Source organism: Hippocampus bargibanti, linkage group LG16, assembly GCF_051943395.1.
Source record: "Hippocampus bargibanti isolate YZ-2025 linkage group LG16, ASM5194339v1, whole genome shotgun sequence".
NCBI lineage: Eukaryota > Metazoa > Chordata > Actinopteri > Syngnathiformes > Syngnathidae > Hippocampus > Hippocampus bargibanti.
The window spans coordinates 2,438,147-2,461,165 of record NC_142749.1 but is presented as its reverse complement, the minus strand read 5'-3'; the positions used below and the strand labels follow the sequence as shown (position 1 = coordinate 2,461,165).

The 23,019-nt window shown below is 43.1% G+C and overlaps 2 protein-coding genes across 3 annotated transcripts in view; one reads left to right on the top strand and one right to left on the bottom strand.

Annotated features, from left to right (window-relative positions):
• Positions 1 to 506: 506 nt before the first annotated feature.
• Positions 507 to 7,607, bottom strand: crx (cone-rod homeobox). Its single transcript, XM_089017304.1, has 3 exons — positions 7,202 to 7,607; positions 5,834 to 5,985; positions 507 to 3,008 (listed from the first exon to the last, which is right to left on the bottom strand). Exons 1-3 carry the CDS (start codon positions 7,296 to 7,298, stop codon positions 2,370 to 2,372), a joined length of 888 nt encoding a protein of 295 aa, XP_088873430.1. The 5' UTR covers positions 7,299 to 7,607; the 3' UTR covers positions 507 to 2,369.
• A 2,697-nt stretch (positions 7,608 to 10,304) lies between these two features.
• The window catches only part of kptn (kaptin (actin binding protein)), a 32,428-nt gene continuing 19,713 nt past the window's right edge, over positions 10,305 to 23,019 (top strand). Inside the window, exons 1-2 of one of the 2 annotated variants that reach the window (XM_089017254.1) lie at positions 10,307 to 10,470; positions 10,851 to 10,944. In XM_089017254.1, the coding sequence (XP_088873380.1) occupies positions 10,899 to 10,944 (46 nt within the window). In that variant the 5' untranslated portion in view covers positions 10,307 to 10,470; positions 10,851 to 10,898. Of the gene's footprint in view, positions 10,945 to 23,019 lie in introns of both variants that reach the window. The other variant, XM_089017253.1, reaches the window with a different exon arrangement.

Here is a 23,019-nt window from a genome sequence, read left to right as displayed (position 1 = left end):
TGACTGTCTCCTGTTGATTTGCATTTTTCTCTAGACACACAAACACACGCACATCTATTGCAGAATATCACTCCTGCTCTGGCCCGTGCGTCCCTCCCCCATCACATCTGCTCCTCCCCGGGATTACAGTACAAATGTCTGTCTGTCCGTGTCTGTCTGTCTGTGTGTGTGCGTGTGTGTGTGGGTGTGTGTGTGTGTGTGTGTGTGTGTGTGTGTGTGTGTGTGTGTGTGTGTGTGTGTGTGTGTGTGTGTGTGTGTGTGTGGGGATAAAACGAATGCGATGTGCCCTCTCTGAGAGGTTAACCAATCAGGGCGCACAGATGCAGGGATTAACCAATCACACCACACAAAGAGGGTGGGTGGGGGGGAAGAGATTACATTGTGCACAGACGGGGATTAAGTCGATGCAGAGTGCAAAAAAAAGTGCTCTGACGTGCTGGTCGTCCGCTTCTCTTCTTGCAAATCATCCTGAAAAAATTTAAACCACATAAGAATAAAAAAGCAGCAAATATAATCTGGTTTTATTATTCATGCGAAGATTACATCCCAACATCTCTTTGGAGCGATCCATTCAATGTCATTTTAATGTACTTTTTGTTTGTTTGTTTGTTTTTGAAATCATATTGAAAATGAATTGATATTAATAACTACGTATCAATACAATAAAACAAAATAGAAATCAACGAAGGTTTACAAACATGGCAAATTAGATGCATTAACAATCATTGGATATCTAGACCTGGAAGGGTTGAATGGGATGGCATTTGCGATATAAACATGTTGTTGGATGCATCGGATGTTCGTGTGGCGGTATTCAGGTCATGGCGGGATTACCAAATTGTCAGAGGAGGAGTGGAAAGAAGGGGGAGATTCATGTAGTGATATGGCTGGGGGGGGGGGGGTGTTAGCGCCACTGTGAAAAGGAATTCAGTTAGATGACTCAAGAAAATGTCGTAAATGCAAATAGAAGACAGACAAATAGCAACTGGAAAGAAAGAACAAAAACTATAAGAAGTACGTAAGGGAAAAAGAAAGCGAGCTGTCCATTGGAAGGAGAGGGGGTGACAGAGACAAAACGAGAGGAGGATAGGGCAATAATCCCAAGTAATTCACTTAGGGCATTGCTGAAGGGTGGCTAAAAGGATTGGGACACTTCCAGAATCAGATCAACAAAAATAACCAAGACGGTCCGAGGAAATGACGAACATGACGCTTTGGACCTCACCGGAACATGATGTGTTCATACTGACCTCTAGCTAACAGGAACAAAGCGTCTTAATATGACACACAACTAAAATAAAAGAACAGAAAGGTCATAATTATCAAAGCCAATTTGGACGATGACACTAAACGCAAAACACCGTAGAAGTGAACACAAGCTCAAGAATACATCGATGCAAACAAATATTGAAAGAAAGAAACAAATCCAAAGAAACTGGAAGTTGAGACATTTTGAGCCCTCCTTAACTGGACAAGTTGCAAACGTTTCTTTGTTTATCGTTTGGTAATAAAATCTGTCAGCATTTGCTACCCAAATGTATCAAGCCGGAAAAGAGCTTCTCCACTAGGCACGTGCACACACATGGTGGTCGAGCATCAATCTGCCCTGAAAATTCTGGATGGAATAAAAGTAGCTTTTCTATCAATATTTTCAAAAATAAATACAATATTTACTGTTCTGTCATCAGCTGTTATCAATCATGGCCAATGTTTTGATCTCTCTTCAGGAACTTTTTTTGTGCGAATTGTGCACCTTTCCGATTTTGCGGCGCCCACCTTGACCCATGCTATTGTCATTGTCATGTCATTTTTATATATCACCAAACAGGGATGTACAATATTCACTTGTACCTGTGTTGTTGTGTGAGCGAAAATCCAAATATAGCAGAAAAGAAATTGATACATAAATATATGCGTGTCTTTTTTTGTATAAAGAATTGCGCCAATTGTTTTTTTTTTTTAGCATCTCCCCTTAAACATTTCTTTGCACGTACCTGTTTCCTCCAGAGCTAGCGTAATAGTGAAATTAAACTCATACAGGTAATATCCGACTTATGACCCAGTTCCGTTCCGACCAAACGGTCGTAAGTCAAAATGGTCGTAAGTTGAAATCCATTCAAGATGTTGAATAGCGACACAGAGGCTAACTGACTCGCAAACGCTCTCCTCTGGTGCCATCACACAGTTGATTGCTGTGCGGGAGTGAGATGCTGGCTGTCTGGCCAAAAAAGTAGCGTCTGGAGGTCGTGGTCGTAAGTACGGGTGGTCGTAAGTCAAGCCGGTCCTAAGTCGGATGTTACCTGTACAAAAGAAAAACAGAAGCAGCATGCCTCACACTAACCAAACTGGACGCTGCCCTGTGGTGCTTTCTAGAGAACCTGGAACTTCCAGGAGTTTTGGTCCTTATGGTCCAGGCAGTCCATAGTAGTGAAGCCCAGTTTCCAGGCCTGCTGGTCCTTGTAGTCCAGGCAGTCCACTGAGGTGAAACCAAGGGAGGAGGCTGTGCTGTAGCCCTGCGAAGACAGCGAAGCGGGTGATTGGCTTAGGGAGCCCCCCATGGAGGGCACGGTGATGGGGCTGAGAGCGCCCCCGGTGCCCGAGAGCTGCGAGTGCATTGGGGACAGGTAGGCGCTGCAGTCCAGGCCAGTGAAGTAAGAGGTGGTGCTGGCGTAGCCCTGGCCGTAGGCTGACGGCTGGCCGTAGCTCATCGGGTAAGGTGAGGGCCTCTGCATGCAGGGGGCTGTGGAAGAGGCCAATGGGTCAGGGAGGGGTGATATCGCCGGACTCCAGATCGACACTGAGGTGTTTCCCGCGCCGGAGCTCTGGACCAGGCCGGAGCCCGACTGGACCGAAGAGGGGCTGAAGGAGCCGGAAGGATTCGGAACGGGATCGGGGGCGGTGGCCTCCTGGACTGGAGAGGCCTTTTTCTTTGGGGGGCGGGGTTTGGACTGCCCGCTACTCTGCTGCTGCTGCTGACGGCACTTGGCACGTCGATTCTTGAACCAAACCTGGACACAGACAACATGCGACTTTGGCACTTGTGACCTTCTTCGTCAAATACGGAGGATTTATGGACCTTTTAATGACGCCACTTTTCCAAACTGTAATAATAATATAATACTATAATACATTTCATTTATAAGCACCTTTCAAAACTCTCAAGGTCATTTTACAGTCACAGGATACGTTCTTCTGTGGGTGAGCAGCGGCAGCCACACGCGCCAGCGTTCACTCAACCCAGAAGTAACTCAAATAGATAGAAAGTTAGCTAAAACTAAAATTGGATTGGATTTGCCTTTATTAGTCTTGCAGTGGAGAAATTTACATTTCACAGCAGCAATGTTATGAAAGGAATGAAAGTAGAAAAACAAAATACAGGACCTGCTGCAAAGGTAAAAAAATGATTTTTTGGGCGGTGAGGGGCGGGGGCAAAAAAAGCACCTCTGGTGATCAAATGTTCGTGAAAATCAACAAGCCTTGTAATATTCCAACTTTATTTTCCTTGTATCTAAATTTATTTCTCGTGTGTTTCTGACGCTTATCTATAGTAATCGTGTAAAGTAACCACGTACAGTGATACCTCGGCTTACAATATATAATACAACATATAATTGGTTCCCAGACAGAGTAAGGCGAAAAGCGTGTATCCCCAAAATTAATTTCCCAGAGGAAACCATTAAAATGAGAAGAATCCGTTCCCAGGTCCCCATAAAACATAATTTTCTACTTTCTAATTTTCTAAACCCAATACACAAAATATACCTTATATGTAATGTAGCAAAAAACAAACAAACAGGATTTGTTGCTAAAATGTCAATCCGAGGATACCTCATACTTGAATGACATTTAAACAGTAAGAAGGAGAGTGGCCATCATAGTGGTAAAGTGGGAAAACCAAAAAGCTACACTTCTTTTCCTATTATGCTTAATATCCTGTTCAGGGTTGCAAAGAGTTGTAAATGTGACTTTACCCAAGATAGGCTCCCCCCCCAAGAAAAACAAATTACAGGGCACAACGGAAGAACCACTCAATTGAATCTGTTGAAATGAATAAATAAATTATGTCTGCGGTTTTATGTACTTCAATGTCTCCTCTTTGAAAATATAGATATTTTTACACCTGTAATTACAATGTCAACATTAATATTCTGTTCTGTGACTATTTGGAATTATTCAAGTTGTTTCAGAAGGCGTGTTGTTTAAGTGCTAATATTGGGCCTTCATCTTGGCTCTATAACAGGGTTCGGGAACCATGTATGGCTCTTTTTATTATTGCATCTGGCTCGCAGATATAACAAAATACATATTCTCATTTTTTTTTATATTCATTTCCTGTTTGGGCTGCAGTTGGTGCAAGGCGCAATTTTGATTGGATGGTACTGACCTAAGGTGGCCGTTGATGTTAATGAGCAATTATGATTGGATGGCAGCCGTTGATGTCGAAACAGGTAAACACCACCAGTCCAGAAGATCAAGATGTTTTAAATAAGACCGACGAGTAAAAAAGGTAATGAGTATCATACACTTCTACGGGCAGTCAGTACGGGCATTAGGGCCAGATTGAAATATATATATATATATATATATATATATATATATATATATATATATATATATATATATATATCCCGGTTCGGCCTCCCTGTGTGGAGTTTGCATGTTCTCCCCGGACCAGCGTGGGTTTTCTCCGGGTACTCCGGTTTCCTCCCACACTCCAAAAACATGCATGGCAGGCAGATTGACCACTCCAAATTGTCCCTAGGTGTGAGTGTGGGAGTGACTGTTGTATGTCTTTGTGTGCCCTGCGATTGGCTGGCAACCAATTCAGGGTGTCCCCCGCCTCGTGCCCGAAGACAGCTGAGATAGGCTCCAGCAACCCCCGCGACCCTAATGAGGAATAAGCGGTACGGAAAATGAGATGAGATGATATATATATATATATATTAGAGATGGGGTATTATTCTGAGAAAAAAGGTTGCAAATTTGCAAGTTTCAAACTCGTAAATTTGCTAGATTCCCACTCGCAAATTTTCTAGATTTAAAGTCACAAATTTGCTAGATGTAAACGTTAAAAAACGTTCGGAATTTAAGATACATCATTCGGTCGTGCGGTGGGTTAGCAGTGGCTTCAGTGGCTGACTGATACGGTCTTGCTGAAATGGACGAGCCTTCAAGTCTTGGCACAAAATCACAATATTGGCGTTGAAATCTAGAAAATTTGTCACTTAAAATTTAGCAAATTTGCAAGTTTGAATCAAGCAAATTTGCAAGTTTGAAACTCGCAAATTTGCGACTTTTTTTCTCAGAATAATACACCATCTCTAAAAAATATATTTCAACCTGGCCCTAATTCTCTTCCGTACACTGTAGGTTGCATGCAATGAAATAGTACCATCGATGAAACAGTCGAATGTTAGTGGTACTTTGACAAGCCCACATGCTAACGTTAGCATTAATATACGTCTGCGAGAGACAGCAGAAAGCAAGTGTGGAAGCTAATGAGTCGTGTGCAGGCTAGGTAGCAGTAACTCCGCGTATGGACCCGGCAGGTTGCCTTTCATTCCGATCGTTTGGCATGATTCTTACCAATCATGAGGAACGGAAAACAATTCATGCTCATGATGAGTACTATCAAAAAGTTATTTTCAATAAAACATTCTGACAAAAGTGGCCGCACGTGCGTGTGTGTTTGCGTGCATGCATGTGTGTGTGGCTTTCATTGAAAAACATTTATGAATATTTCACTTTTATGGCTCTCTTGGTCAAAAAACCCGAACCCTGCTCTAAACCTTATTCCCCCAGAATCCCCCACACCCACCCCTGCCCTCTCTACCTGCACACGTGACTCAGGCAGGTTGATCTTGAGGGCCACTTCCTCCCTCATAAAGATGTCCGGGTATCGGGTTTTGGAGAACAGGGCCTCCAGGATGTCCAATTGTGTTCTGGTGAAGGTGGTCCGTTCTCTTCGCTGCTTCCTGGGTGTGGCTTTAGAGGGGAAAAAAGGACAAAAAATGGAGGCACACAGATGAGCTTCTTTGGGGTCACGTGACATTCTCACTGACCCCCCCCCTTTGTTTTCCTGTAGCAGATCGGCGTGACAACAAACACACAGACAGTTGGGAATCTCCTTCAGTGATCTTGACTTTGCTGCGGGGAGCGTTTCGCGCCTATTTGCTCATTATACTGAAATATTCAAGTCCATGGTGTCAGTTTCCCCCTGAGAGGGAGAAAAACTTTACTCGCTGGAGTTTAGTTTGCGCAGTCAAAGTCCCACTTATTTGTCCTCCGGGGTGCCACGGCCAAACGCCTCAGAGTATTTGTTTCAGAACGAGTCAAGTGAGGAAGACGTGAGAAGGACTTGGCCCCGTCAAGTGTCTCAGTCGCATAACAAGCGACATTTAACGGAATCTTCGGAGAAACTGACTCCAGGGATGAATGAAGAAATAGAAACCCGTTCAAGCCTTTTCTGATTTATAGTTTGATAATCGAATCTGTTTTTAATATTTGAAAAACAGCCCAAATGTTTGTCAAAAGCGGTTATACACACCAGGATAATTTTCTAATTACATCAAAAATTTAGTTAAAAGGTCTACTATTTTAATTGTCTATTTTTAAATCAATTTCGTTCTTTTTATTTAACCGCATTTATGGTTAAATATGCAGTTTTGTGGTGTAGAAAAATAAAATAAAAATAACGTAAGGGATGTTTCACGACAAAAAAACGTTAAAAAAAACTATCCGTTTAAGTAGGGCTATTCGCAAAAAAACAAGCAATTGCCCGTTCTGATAAAATTGTAATATATTTTATTAGTTGAAGACATACTTAATCCAACATATGAAAAAATACATTATATACATTGTTTTGCAAATTTCAACATAAGCATTCGTTATTTAAAAAAATGTAAACTTAGCTATCCTTGTGGGTATTTTTTTAAAATTTTCATTTGGCAAAGTATTACATACAAATCAAAAACGTTTCATTTGTCAACGAAATAATAAGAACACAAACGAATACATCCAAACAATCAAATATTTCAATTGCCCCCATAAAGATTACGCCTTCATCTAACATTTAAATTACCGCTTCTGGTTATTTACGCGCGGCTTGACGCAAAAGGTTCGTCATCAATCGAGAATGAAAAGCAAAGAAGCACAATTAAACAGATATAAAATCGTGTTTTTTAAATTGTTTTCTACTTACACGGGTAAGCGACAGTTGTGTGCAGCACGTCCATCCCCGGGCCGGGTAAATTTAACCCGTTCATGGTGTAATGAGGTTGTTTTATGTAGGACATCATCTTGACTGCAGCCTCTTAAATCCCGACGCTCTTGATAATGCGTGTAGGATGGACGCAACGCAACAGCCGAGGACCTCAGCTGAGGCGACAATTAACTCACTGAATCCCCGTGATTCCAAACCTGCGCTTTTTAGTGTAAGGGGAAAAAAACCTCACTTAGTAACGGTCAATTTGGAGCAAGTTTGCCAACGGCGAGCATCATCCGAAAGCTTCTTGTTCTTCTTCCTTCTGAGGATGTCAGCACAGTTGTGGCGGCCTCGGGTTGGACTTGATGGCGAGAGGAGAGGATACTCAACTGAATACGTTTCTCCGGGTATAGGCTGCTAATTAAAGAGCGTAAGTTGGCTCAGGCTATCCCCGCCCATCGCACGCAAGCGCAGACGCCACAGGTTGCAGGCACCCTTCTGTTCGTTTATATATACTGTACATGTAGTCTTCACTTTATAAACTCTCTATAATAGGGTAAAGTAGCTAAAAAGTAAGGCAGCCATACTACCTGATTGAAAGCACCACCAGTCCAGAAGATCAAAATGTTGCGACAAATGAAGAAAGAATCAAAAGTAGAACAGAATAAAATAAGTATGTTAGATCAGGGCTTGGTGTACACGGGAGCACTATTGGAAAAAAGGCTTGTTGATTCGGAGATCTCACGCGAGGAGAGCTGAAAGAGATGCAGATGGTATAGGAAAATGACTCCAAAAGAGAGAATAAGTCCCAGGTGGAAACAATTTCCAATAAAATGTGGAAAAGAAATTGATTGGAATACTCTTCACGCTAATTTATTGAGAGTACCTGATACTTAGTGATGCACTGCAAAATTATCTACTATAAGTTGTGCCAATAGGTGACCCGGTAGTCGAGTGGTTAGCACGCCGGCTTCACAGTGCAGAGGTCGCCGGTTCGCATCCCCCTCCGGCTTCCCTGCATGTTCCCTGCATGTTCTCCCCGGGCCTGTGTGGGTTTTGTTCGGGTCCTCCGGTTTCCTCCCACATTCCAAAAACATGAATGGCAGGCAGATTGAACACTCCAAATTGTCCCTAGGTGTGAGTGTGACTGTTGTTTGTCTTTATGTGCCCTGTGATTGGCTGGAAACCGATTCAGGGTGACCCCCGCTTCGTGCCCGAAGACAGCTGGCATAGGCTCCAGCACTCCCTGTGACCTTAATGAGAAATAAGCGGTACGGAAAAAGGAATGGATTGAAGTTGTGCAAATACTGAAAGAAAGAAAGAAATAATGGAAGTACTCGTGGCAGGGTGGGCAGATGGCCAGCAAGACCACCTCACTGTACTGAGGTTGTGGGGTTGATTCTGGGCCCCAGCTTTCCTTGTGTGTAGTTTGCATGTTCTCCCAATAGCTCTCTGTGGTTTCTGCGGGTCCTCCGGATTCCTCCTACATTGGAACTACAATGGAACACAATAAATGGTTTCTCACATTCTACATAAAGCACAAAACATAAAGTCATTATGACTCAATTAAAAAAACCAACAACTACAACAAAAACACACTCCAAATGTGTCACAAGTTGTGACTTTTTCCGACACACCTTGTCACTGAAGTTGCTGGAGTCAGTCCCAGTTGACTTCGGATGAAAGGCTGACCAGAACCTGAACTGGTCTCCACTCAGCCACAATGCTCATGGAGAGACAAACGATCATTTTTCACCCACATCCCCTCCATCACTGAATGGAAACCGATCAAACGCTGCCTACACACACATTTGGCGTGTGTACAATGACACCATCTGAGACTGGTGTAAATATTTTGTGTTGAATTTGAATATTATTTAGGATTAAATAATGCAATAGTACCATTTCCTTCCTTGCTGATTGACCGCGGGAAATCACATGGTTCTACAAACGTATGTGGTTATCAAATATACAATACAATACAATACAATACAATACAATACAATACAATACATATTGATTTATATAGCGTTTTAACAAAAGCTGAAGATGGAACAAATATGATCATTTGCATGAAATATTAACATCCCTGTGCAACTAACACTCTCAGTAACGATTAAAAAAAATTAAAAGCTTGTATCTGTTGATGACGGCATATTATATTTTGGTTTTAAAGTTGTAGCTGACACAATAACTTCATGAGTTGAAATGACTGAATGCATTTTCTCAATGCATGACATTTTATATCCAACCTGCATCCTCAGCAAAACCTAAAAAAAGAGAAAAAAATCTGATATATATCATATAATCGCATCAGATTCTACTTTACACCCAACAGCTGAGTTCTCGTACTCTCTCATCTCTTTTCTCTCTCGCGCCGATGCGTATGTGGAACTGTCGCGGCTTGGAATTGTAGTGGATTTATGTGGGACAGGAGATGTGAGACAATCTTTTTTCGTAAATGGATGCTACAGCTTCCTGTTTGCTTTCAACATTTGGCTTGTAGTGGACGTGCGCGTTCCACCATGACGTCCCTGATTCACTGCTGAAAAGGATTCTTTGATACTCTCCTCTTTCATCTCGAACTGCTTCATGTCACAAAGAGGGTGCAGCAAATTCGGAAGAATGAATGACTGTGTCTTTGTGTCATCATACTATTTGTTATTTTTGTTTTACTCCTCTCTCCCAGGAAATTGCCGTTTTTGTGTTTGTTATGTTTATCAAAGTCCTCATTAGTGCCTTTCACGCTGGGTCCGAGAGGACAGTAATTTCATCTGTGCTGTATGTCATGCATATTACCATATTTGACAATAAAGCTAACTTTGACTTTTTGACTCTGACTCTCTCTCTCTCTCTCTCTCTCTCTCTCTCTCTCTCTCTCTCTCTCTCTCTCTCTCTCTCTCTCTCTCTCTCTCTCTCTCTCTCTCTCTCTCTCTCTTCTCTTCTCTATCTCTCTCTCTTTCATCACTGACATCCACAAACACCCGCTTGCACAAAACCCACAAAGCTCATTTGATTTATCATAATATGCTTTATCTGAAAAGTCTCTTATCACCAGATAAAGGGAGCAAAGACCGAGCAATCCATTCAGGCAGCCTAGCCAGAGCCTGAAAAGAACTATCACCAAGCCAAGTGCACCAAGGAATGAGTTTTACTAAAAGAGAGTAAAATGCAGTGAAAGGCAAAGACGAAGAACGGAAAAATAAGACCAGTTGGACAATTTAATTTCATTGGAGGAAGAAAAAGCATTGGATTGTCGCCGTTTTGTAAGCTTTGCTAAGAATCCGGGAAACGGGCTCGGGAATGTGTTTGAGATATGATGAATGTACTTTTGTACGACTTTTTAAAGCTTTTTAACAATAACACTTGAATGATGGCAAAAGGCGAATGGTGTGACGGTTGGGGGTGGCTATTTTATGGGTCAAATAAAAAATTGAAGTAGATGGTGACTTTAAAACTTTCAGGTAGAGCGATGACTACAGTGAACAGCTTCTCATGTTATAATTTTACAGGGAGTGTGAATATAGTTAAATTGTCATCAATATTCTGCATTAATGTCTACTCTGCTATATATAACCACTGCATACTAGTGGAACAAACCGGGGAACTGTGGAAAAAGACTGAGCTGTTCTATAATCCTTTGCAGGACCATACCCTCCCCTAGAGATGGACTAGACGCACCAGGAAGGCAGTGATGCGAGCAAGGACTTTAATTTGTGATTTATTTATATCTCTGGAAGGTATGAAAACCAGTCCATGGTATGAGGATGGATAAAGAGGAGCGGGGTAGGCGGGTAGGTAGAAATAAAGGGTGGGGTGAGGATGGAAGGACAGAAAAGAAACAGGTGAAGAGGCAGAAAAGAAGATGGAGGGAGAGGAGGGTAGGGTGGAGGTGAACTGCTTCTCGTCCCCACTGACACACTGCTGCACTTAATCCAGATTAGAGTGTCTAAAGCAGGTCGGCTAAATCTGCGGGCTAGCCAGCAATACAGAGGCCGCTGTCAGTCCCAATTACTCACTCGGCACACGCACACACGCACACTCTGTTAATCTCCTCTGTACAAACCAGGTGCCATCAGCAGCTCAACATGGACCGATACTGGTCAAGCACTCGAACCCCCCACTTTTCTAGTCCAGTTAAACATAATCAAATAGGATGTTTAAATTTTTTTAACAACATCAAATTAATGGTTTCTCAAAGTGTTTCCCCAATGTTGGCACAGAACAAATTCTTTAATCGATTGCAAACATGTATGCTTTACTCTTCCGAACTATTTCAATCATATTCATAACTGGATGTGTAACAAGAAAGCATATTCTCCAAAGCTGAAGCCATTGTTTTGATTTACTAGCAAAGCAAGACGTCTTGGTGTGACGTCACGAACTGGGGGCGTGACTTTCTGAAAATGCCCAATTCGCAGCTCAATTTTTTGCAGATTTTGGACACTTTAAGTCATTTTTATTGGTGTTTTGCCTTTGAATAAAAATATCATACTGCGTGTTTTGGGTATTTTAGATGCTATAAAACGTTTTTCTGATGTCAGTTAGGAAACAAAAAAGTGATGTCGGTTGTCCTTTAAAATTTTTATGGTTCATGAAACAATATGAAAACCAGAGGTGGGTATCGTCACTAAACTTCTCCCATATCACTTCAGGCCCACATAGTTGGATTTAACAACACTACGACACACATGGGTGCCATACATCTGACGGCCCACCAAATACAGGAGTAAATATATATATTTTTTAAATTAAAGTGGTGTGTACCTTTTTATCTGATAGGCACCCTCTGTCTGTGTTCTGTGTGTGCGTGTGCGTGTGTGCGTGCGTGCGTGTGTGTGCGTGCGTGTGTGTCTGTGTGTGTGTGTGTGTGTGTGCGTGGGTGTGCGTGTGCGTGGGTGTGTGCGTGTGCGTGCGTGTGTGTGTGCGTGTGTGTGTGTACGTGGGTGTGTGTGTGTGCGTATGTGTGTGTGTCTGCGTGTGTTTGTGCGTGTGTATGTGTGTAATGTTGCATTTATGGAATGTAAATCACGCAGTAAAATCTACCCAGATTTAGACATTGTTAGGGAACGGCCATTTTGGATTTGCCTTTATTAGTCTCGCAGTGGAGAAATTTACATTTCACAGCAGCAAATGCCGGTCCCAAGCCCGGACAAATACATTCCTTCTTAAGCACTTTCTGTACCCTCTTCCGGTCCCTGGAGTCTGTAAGGGTCATCTGAAGTCTCACTTTAGAGCACTTGTACTCTTCGGTGAGTCTTGTGATTGGAAGATCGGCTGATGTTTGACAGACAGCGTGGAACACCAAGCCATCTTTTCACATATCTAGTGATGGCTCACTCCATCTTGTCCACCGTTGAGAGTGGGACCTCATAGACCAGGGGTGTCAAAGTCATTTTTTGCCGCGGGCCACATTGTAGTTATGGTTTCCTCTCGAGGGCCGATATGAATTTGGGGAACCCATTAGAATGTTTAAATCCCTTCAAATATTACATATAGAGCACACAGCAAATTAATGAATAACTCGTTTTCAAATCTGAAGTCAAGAATAAGGACTTTTATTGTGGTTGACATCTAAAAATATGAAATTTTGGCTCAGATTTTAGCAATCATCATGGAATTTAACAAGTTTGATTTGCTTTCGCGGGCCGAAAAAAATGATGTGGTGGGCCGGATATGGCCTGCGGGCCTTGACTTTGACACCTGTGTCATAGACTGTGAGTGGCCACATTATCCGAGGGAGAAGTCCAAACTGCAGACACCAGAGCTTGAGCTTCCCTGGCAGTGGAGTCTTATTGATGTTTTCCAGACTTTTGCTGATGTCCTGCTTTAGTTGCTGCACTTGATCTTTGTCTCTGAGGCTTGCATTGTACCACCTGCCCAGGCTTTTGACCGGTTCCTCAGACACCATTGGTATTGGGTCATCACCAATGCAGAACTTCATAACTTTTAGCTCTCCCTTGACTATTGAGATGCTGCGTGACTTGTTTGGCTTAATTTTCATCCGGGCCCATTTGATGTTTTCCTGCAGTTTTCCAAGTAGCCGCCTGGTGCAAGCTGCAGTAGTGGTCAAGGTGGTCATGTCGTCCATGTATGCCCGGATAGGTGGGAGGTGGATCCCATTCCTGGTTCGCTCACCCCCCACCACCCACCTTGAGGCCCTGATAATGACCTCCATGGCCATTGTGAAGGCCAGGGGTGAAATCGTACAACCTGCCATGATGCCGACTTCTACACGCTGCCATGATATTATGAAGTCAGGTGTTGTGAAGCATAGTTGCAGGTCTTCGAAGTAGGCTTTTACCAAGGTAGTAATCGGTAATGGAACCTGGAAGAAGTTGAAGGATTCCCAGAGAAGGTTGTGGGGAACTGAGCCAAAGGCATTGGCGAGGTCGAGGAAGACGACATGAAGATCTCTCTTGTCTTTCTTTGCCGCTTGGATTTGGTGCCAGATCATACTGGTGTGCTCCAAGCAACCAGAGAACCCAGGGATGGTTGGTTATTAACCTCAAAATCTTGATGGTGTCCATCCAGCCATTTTCCGTACCCCTTTTTCCTAATTAGGGTCGCGGGGGTGCTGGAGCCTATCTCAGCTATCTTCGGGCACGAGGCGGGGGGCACCCTGAATTGGTTGCCAGCCAATCGCAGGGCACACAATTTGGAGTGGTCAATCTGCCTGCCATGCATGTTTTTGGAGTGTGGGAGACAACCGGAGGGCCCGGAGAAAATCCACACAGGTCCGGGGAGAACATGCAAATTCCATACAGGCAAGCCGGACCAGGATGCAAACCGGTGACCACTGCACTGTGAAGCCGTTGTGCTAACCACTCAACTACCGGGCCGCTCTTGGTGGTGTCAGATCTTGAATTTCTCTTGCGAGTCTAACCAAACCTATAAAAGGCAAAGTTGCGTTTGTGTGGGTGCATGTGCGTGCGTGCGTGTACGTGCGTGCATGTGCGTGCGCGTGTGTCCGTGTGCGCGTGTGCGTGTATGCATACGCAGTGAGTCTGGAGTGCAGTGTGAGCTGAGGTGTGTCACTGGGGAGGATGAGTGATTACAATGGACAGTAATCCTGGTGATGGATTAGCAGGTGGTATTAGGAGAAGGGGGGTGTAGTACACTGTCACCTCTGAACTGTCACAATATGGAGCAACAGCTTGCCAGCCCTCATCTCCGTCTGCTTTTGTCTGGAAAACTACTTGCATACCTGAAACGACTGAATACCCAGACAACCGACAATGATGGCCGCCATTTTTGTGTGGCTGCCTCTACAGCAGCTCTTAATGTTTTTGTTTTTCTATTTTCCTCCTTTCATAACTTTGCTAGTGTAAATTTCTTCATTTTGAATAAATAAAGATGTTCATTTTCATTTTGTCATTCTTATTTAGTTGAGGATGAGATATATGGTCCCAAAATGTGGAACTAAAACAAAGTACAGTGATACCTCGGCTTATGAACACCTTCGCTAACGAACTTTTCGGCTTACGAACGTTAAATTCACAAGAATTTAATCTTGGCATACAAACTATTTTTCGGGATATACACGGAGCGCCACAATGAGTGATGTCGTTCGCGAGCGAGCCCGTTCTCCTCACAAGGAAATGGCAGCCGACTTTGTTGTGTCCTTTATTCCCCGCCCCCAGTCTTCGGTTAAAGCCACACGTGATTGGTCAAGAAAGCAGTAGTGGGGGTGGGGGATTACATAAACGACAGAGACAGAGTGAGAAAATGGATAGAAAACAGTGAAATTTGGACTCGTTTCAACTTTATTGATAGTCCAAGCATTGTGTAGACTGCAAGGTTAAAATATCCCATCAATCAAGCTCCACAAATAACCCGCACAAGCCATCTGCACACTTGATGCAAAAAGCTATCAACACAGCTAAACAGAACACAATTGATGAGGAACTAGGTAAAATTATCGCAGAGAAAGCATGGCAACTTCACTCGGATATCGTCAAGAAGCAACCTGGAAGCTCGTCATCCATTGATGATTTCAAGGCGAGCCACAGATGGTTCGAGAACTTCAAGCGTCGTACAGGGATTCATAGTGTCATTTGTCATGGTGAGGCAGCCAGTTCTGACGACAAAGCTGCCAAAGCTTACAAGGAATCATTCCTCAAGATGGTGGAAGAAGGCTTTGTTCCTCATCAAGTGTTTAATGCTGATGAAAACGGCCACTCTATTCCATCAAGCTATCAATGACCATCACAAAGATAAATAAAACAATATTATTATACAGTACAGTTTATTTAATTACAATACCATAGCACATTTATTATACATAAAATAAAGTATATTTTGTGTCGTTTTAAGACTTAGAAAATTAGAAAGTAGAAAATTGTGTTTTATGGCCACCTGGGAACGGATTATTCTCATTTTAATGGTTTCCGATGGGAAATTAATGTTTGGGATACAAACTTTTTTCCTTACACTTTCTGTCTGAGAACCAATTAAGTTTGTAAGCCAAGGTGTCACTGTACAATGATTTGGAAACCCTTTCCAATTTACATTCGATCAAATAAACAAACAAAAAAGAAATGTTCTCACTGATTCCAGTGTCATTTAAAAAAGAAATAGATGGGATGGGGCACCAAAGACTGAGAAATTTGACACATGCTCATCCCAGCAACCCGTTTGGAATGTTACACAGATGATTACGTTGAAACAGGTGAGTGAAATGATTGCCTATAAAAGGAGCGTATCACCCCCTCTTGCCCCAACCCCAAATGTTATTTGTTTGGAAGGAAAGACGTAGTGAGGTCACCACTCAGGTATGAGCAAATAGTCCAGGCGTTTATATTTGGGGCAATTTAGGGGTGTCTTCATCGCTGATCCATATAATGTAGCCACAAGGGGGCACAAGCCAGTGTCTTATTGTGCCGGTCCCAAGCCCGGATAAATACAGAGGGTTGTGTCAGGAAGGGCATCCGACGTAAAAAAAAATTGCCAAAACAAATATTCGAATCAAACCTATGAATCCCATACCGAATCGGTCGAGGCCTGGGTTAACAACGTCCGCCATTGGTACTGTTGACCTTCAGGGTGCTAGTGGAAAATGGACTACTGTTGGTCGAAGAAGGAGAGGAGGGAGGTGTGCCCGGAGGAAAAGAGAGAGATGGAACGCCAAGAGTATAGAACTAAGAGTTTTAGAACTAAGAGTACTTTCAATGTAGGAACAATGACAGGTAAAGGTAGAGAGCTGGTTGACATGATGTAAAGAAGGAAGGTAGACATACTGTGTGTCCAGGAGACCAGGTGGAAAGGGAGCAAGGCTAGAAGCTTAGGGTCAGGGTTTAAGTTGTTCTATATGGTGAAGACAGAAAGAGAAATGGAGTTGGGGTAATCTTAAAAGAGGAGTCTGTTAGGAATGTCTTAGAAGTAAAAAGAGTATCAGATAGAATGATGAGTCTGAAGCTAGAAATTGAAGGTGTGATGTTCAATGTTGTTTGTGGGTATGCCCCACAAGTAGGATGTGAGCCGGTGGGAGGAGGAGGAATTTTGGTTGGACTTTGATGAGTCATACAGAACATCCCGAGAAGTGAGAGGGTTGTAATTGGTGGAGACTTCAATGGACATGTTGGCGCAGGAAACAAAGATGATGAGGAGGTCATGGGCAGGTTTGGACTCCAGATGAGGAACGCTGAAGGACAGATGGTGGTTGACTTTGCTAAGAGAATGCAAATGGCTATTGTGAATACTTTCTTTCAGAAGAGACAGGAACATAGGGTGACCTATAAGAGTGGAGGCAGAAGTACGCAGGTAGAATACATTTTGTGTCAAGGGCGCCATCTAAAGCAAATCAGTGACTGCAAAGTAGTGGTTGGTGAGAGTGTAGCCAGACAACATAGGTTGGTGGTGTGTAGGATGACGCTGGCAGTGAGGAAGATGAAGAAACCAAAGGCTGAAATGAGGACAAAATGGTGGAAGTTGAAAAAGGAAGAGTGTTGCATGACATTTAGGAAGGAGGTAAGACAAGCACTGGGTGGGCAAGAGGTCCTTCCAGATGACTGGCAAACTACAGCGAACATAATCAGAGACACAGGTCGGAAAGTACTTGGTGTATCGAGTGGAAGAAAGGTAGATAAGGAGACTTGGTGGTGAAATGGGGAGGTGCAGGAGTGTATACAGAGAAAGAGGTTAGCAAAGAAGAAGTGGGACAGTGAGAGGACGGACGAGAGTAGACAGCAGTACAAGGAGATGCAGCGCACGGTTAAAGTAAAGGTGGCAAAGGTCAAACAAGAGGCCTAAGATGACTTGTATGCTCGGCTGGACAGCAAGGAAGGTGAGACTGATCTTTACAGGCTGGCGAGACAGAGAGACAAAGATGGTAAGGACCTGCAGCAGGTTCGGGTGATTAAGGACAGAGATGGCAATGTATTAACAGGTGCCAGTAGTGTGATGGCAAGATAGAAAGAGTACTTTGAAGAATTGATGAATGAGGAAAATGAGAAGGAACAAAGAGTAGAAGACGTGACTGTTGTGGACCAAGACGTTGCAAGCATTAGCATGGATGAAGTGAGGAGGGCGCTGAAGAGGATGAAGGGGGGAAAGGCACTCGGGCCTGATGCTTTACCAATCGAGGTATGGAAGTGTCTTGGAGAGGTGGCGGTGGTGTTCCTGACTGGGTTATTCAACAAGATCTTAGATGGTGAACAGATGCCTGAAGAATGGAGACGAAGTGTACTCGTGCCCATTTTTAAGAACAAAGGAGATGTGCAGAGTTGTACTAATTACAGAAGAATAAAGTTGATGAGCCATACAATGAAACTCTGGGAAAGAGTAGTTGAAGCTAGACTAAGAGCAGAAGTGAACATTTGTGAGCAGCAGTATGGCTTCATGCCAAAAAAGAGTACGACAGATGCAAAGTTTGCTTTAAGAATGCTGATAGAGAAGTACAGAGAAGGTCAGAAGGAATAGCATTGTGTCTTTCTAGATCTGGAGAAAGCGTATGCCAGGTTGCCCAGAGAAGAGCTATGGCATTGCATGAGGAAGTCTGGAGTGACGGAAAAGTATGTTAGAGCGGTACAAGACATGTATCATGACTGTAAGACAGTTGCGAGGTGTGCTGTCGGTATGACTGAGGAATTCAAGGTGGAGGTGGGACTCCACCAGGGGTCAGCTCTGAGCCCCTTCTTATTTGCAATGGTGATGGACAGGCTGACAGACGATGTTAGACAAGAATCTCCTTGGACCATGTTTGCAGATGACATTGTGATCTGTAGCGAGAACGGGGAACAGGTGGCGGAGAAACTAGAGATGTGGAGATATGCCCTGGAAAGGAGAGGAATGAAGATCAGTCGCAGCAAGACAGAATATATGTGTGTGAATGAGAGGGATCAAGTACAAGAGTGATGCTACAGGGAAGAGATAAAGAAGGTGGAGGATTTTAAGTACTTGGGGTCAACTGTCCAGAGCAATGGAGAGTGTGGAAAGAGGTGAAGAAGCGTGTCCAGGCAGGCTGGAGCGGCTGGAGAAAAATGTCAGGTGTGGTGTGCGATAGAAGGGTTTCAGCTAGGATGAAAGGAAAGGTCTTTAAAACCGTAGTGAGACCAGCCGTTTGGACTGGAGACAGTGCCACTGAAGAAAAAACAGGAAGCAGAGCTGGAGGTAGCAGAGCTGAAGATGTTGAGGTTTTCTTTGGGAGTGACCAGATTGGATAGGATCAGGAATGAGTACATTAGAGGGACAACTCATATTAGAGGCTTTGGAGAGAAAGTCAGAGAGGCCAGACTGAGATGGTTTGGACATGTCCTGAGGAGAGGGAGCGACTATATTGGGAGAAGGATGCTGAGTCTTGAACTGCCAGGCAGGAGACCGAGAGGAAGACCGAAGAGGAGGTTTATGGATGTGGTCAAAGAGGACATGAAGGTAGCTGGTGTGCGAGAAGAGGATGCACAAAACCGGGATAGATGGAGAACATTGATTCGCTGTGGCGACCCCTGAAGGGAAAAGCTGAAAGGAAAAGAAGATCATCGCTGATCCATATATGTTATCAAAATGTTCAGGAAAATCTGGAAAAATCTCTGCATATAAACAGCCACACTGTAAACATTTTATAAGCCGCTGACCTTGGACTATGATTCTGTGTTTAAAAAAAATACATCTTTGTGATAGGAATCTTGTCATGAGTACTCAAGATCATTTCCGAAAACCGTTGTTCATTACCAAATCCAAGTTAAAGCTCTACCATGCAAAGTGGAAAAAAAAATCACCAAGAAACACTCAGTTTGTGTGGGCCTGAGATTTTCAAGTTGAACTATCCTAAAGGGGGAAAAAACAATGGTTGAGAAGGTGATGGTTATCGGTATCCAGTTTGTTTTTCAAGTTCAAAAGTCAGCATGTGCTATATTTTAGTGCACACTGGATGAGTAACCTGCATATATATGAAGGGACCAGTGACGTGCAGTCAGGGGAGGCAGGTGAGGCAGGTGAGGCAAAGCCTCATCATGGAAATATCAAATGACAAAATAAATTAAACAGTTATATTTATTTAGTGATTTGTACTTTAAAGTTCTTTTCCATTTAACTTCACCATTTTTGGATGTTTATTCAAAATCGCTGAATTTTCACATTTACCGTTCAAATACTAAGTAGAGACAAGTGGTGAGGCAACAGCCGGCTGAGCCTCACCATGGATTGCGCAATCACTATGCGAACTGTGTTGGCTTGCTCTGCAGTGAGACCGCATTGCTGTCCGTCTGCATATCGCTATTAAAGATTTCAAAAGCTTTTAGTATATGAACTAAATTTCTACAGTTTAGCTGGTGTATCTGATGTAGAGTCATTATACATTATAAACACTGTACTACAGTGATTATTTTATTTTATTTTATTTTTATCAAAACTGTGTGCATAGGTGAGGCACACAGTTCCTCCTGCCTCATGACAGGGGCGCTGGTGATTACAGATTCTTCTGGAGACTCCTCGGCTGCTGAATAATAGAATTAGTGACAGCAAACTACAGTAAACAGTTAGCAAGTTAAGTGCAACCATCTAGTCATTTTTTCGTGTTGCTTGCCTTATTTTCAGAATGGTGGATTACATATCTAAATTGAAAGAATTTTCTAAACTGGACTTTCAATCGAAGCAGGACATAATTAAAGGAAGACCAACAACGAACTGTATAGCTCACAAACGGTGAGGGATGAATGTAAATCTCCTGGACAGCTTCTCAGCTTTTTGGCCAAGAAGCATCTCATTGAAACTATTCCTGAAGCGACAAAGTTGCTCAGCTCATGGTCATTGTTCCAGCTACTACAGCATCAGTGGAGCGGTCATTCTCAGCACAAAATACTGAAAACATAGTCGGAACAGGACTGATCAAGGACGACTTTCTTCACTGGCAGTGATCTCATTGAGACAGAGAGACTTGGACTTCATTAATAAGTAAATTCAATAATAACGTTTTTTAAATATTTTTTTCTTTGCTATAGTTTGTATACAGTATATAAAAATGCAGACATGATATTTTAAACAAAACATTTTAAGTGTTGCCAATCAAATGGTGAATAAGCTACTCTGTGGAGTTCACATGTTTGTAAATCTGACTGTGATGACCGCACGTCACTGGAAGGGACTATGAATGCTGAAAGTTCAGTACAAGTTTTGGAAGGTCATATTCATTCAGCATCACAATGGCAAATCACATTGTGATCTAGACTGACCTGCCAGTAGTCTTGACTGACGTCCCATTATACTTGTATAGCAGGGCTGTCAAAGTCATATTTGTCGCGGGCCACATTGTCGTAACGGTTTCCACTCGGGGTCCGTTATGAATTTGGGGAAGCCATTCGAATGTTTCGGCCCCTCCACATATTACATACAGAACAAACAGCAAATTCACGAATGACTAGTTTTCAAATATGAAATAAAAAATAATGACTGTTATTGTGATTTCTATGGGACAATTTGACATTTTGGTTGGGACTTTAGCTAGCATCATGGAAAAGTTTGATTTGCTTTCGCGGGCCGAATAAAATGATGTGGTGGGCCAGACCGGCCCCCGGGCCTTGACTTTGATACCATTGTTGTATGTCATATTATGAAGTACGAAGTACAACAAAGGAGATCTCGGTCTGTTGTTTTTATTAAACATTCTTGCACAGTTACAGTATATACCTATGTAATCTGACATTTTTTATTATGCTTAGAATATCTTGTTTTATGTTTTCACCCTCACCACCTTTCAAATTGCTGCTGTGGACTGCAAATTTCCTCATTGTGGGGCGATTAAAGGCCTTCTTATTCTGATTCTGATTGAGCGACAGAAGTTGGTCATGAAGTAAAAATTCCTCCATGCAAAAGTTCTTCTTTTCCTTTCGGCTTTTCTCTTCAGGATTCGCCACAGCGAATCGGTGTCCTCCATCTAACCCTGTTTTGTGCATCCTTTTCTCTCACGCGCAAATTTTCAACAACTATATTTTCAAATTGACGTGGTCGAGTGGTTAGCTCATTGAAGTCACAGTGCAGAGGTCATGAGTTAGAATCCCGCTCTGGCCTCCCTGTGTGAGGTTTGCATGTTCTCCCTGGGCCTGCATGGGTACACTCTTGGTCTTCTGGTTTCCTTTCACATTCCAAAAAACATGCATGGCAGCCTGATTGAACACAATTTTTCTCTAAGTGTGAATGTGAGTGTGAATGGTTGTCTCTGTGAGCCCTATGATGGGCTGGCAACCAATTCAAGGTGTCCCCCGCCGAGTGCCCGAAGACGGCTGGAATAGGCTCCAGCACCCCATGCGACCGATGTTCGTGGATGTAATTCTTTTCATGAAATGACGTTAATTGTTTCAGCATCTTCTTGAAACAGTTAACATGGAGTGAAATAACTGCTTCGTAGATTATAAGGATAAAAAAAGAGGTTGAGATGGTTGGCAGCCCGGTTGTTCAGTAGTTAACGTGTCAACCTCACAATGCAGCGGTACCCTGCTCCGGGCCTCCCATGTTCTCCCTGGGCCTGCGTGGCAGTGACGTGCGGTGAGGTTCATGGCTGGTGAGGCACTGACGTCATCAATGGCGTCACCGCTAGTCTCTACTTAGTATTTGAACGGTAAATGTGTAAATTCAGCGATTTTGAAAAAAAAATCCTAAAACGGTGAAGTTAAATGAACAAGAACTTTAAAGTACAAATCACTAAATACATCTAACTGTTTAATTTATTTTTTCATTTGATGATTCCATTGATTGATGATTCCATGACAGATTTCCATGATGACAGGTGAGGCACTGCCTCACCTGCCTCCACTGACTGCACGTCACTGCAGTGCGTGGGGTTACTCCGTGTACTGCGGTTTCCTCCCACATTCCGAAAAACATGCATGGCAGTCTGATTGAACACTCGAAATCGTCCCGAGGTGTGAAGGTGAGAGCGGATGGATGTTTGTTTTTGTGTTTCCTGCAATTGGCTAGAAACTGGTTCAAGGTGTCCTCTGCCTACTGCCCAAAGACAGCTGGGATGGGCTCCAGCAAAGTCCCCCCCAGCAACCCTCGTAAGGATAAAGCGGGTCATAAAATGGTTGGGTGGATGATTTAAAGGGCCTTTCAACGTATGGCGATGAACAAGCCTTTTTAGATGGAAAGTTGTTGAGTAAATTGTTACTGACATCTGGTGGACAGATAAGGAAAGTTAACAGTGTTTTTTTTCCAGAAGCGTGATGGGAATTCCGGCTCTTTTTCGAGAGCCGGTTCTTATGGCTCGTCTCACCAAAAAGAGTCGGCTGTTTCGGCTCCCAAATGGATTCTCAGTTTTTTTGTTGCTTAAATTAATTTACTTCCCAAATTAGTGCCCATTTATATGTAAAACGAATTACTAATGT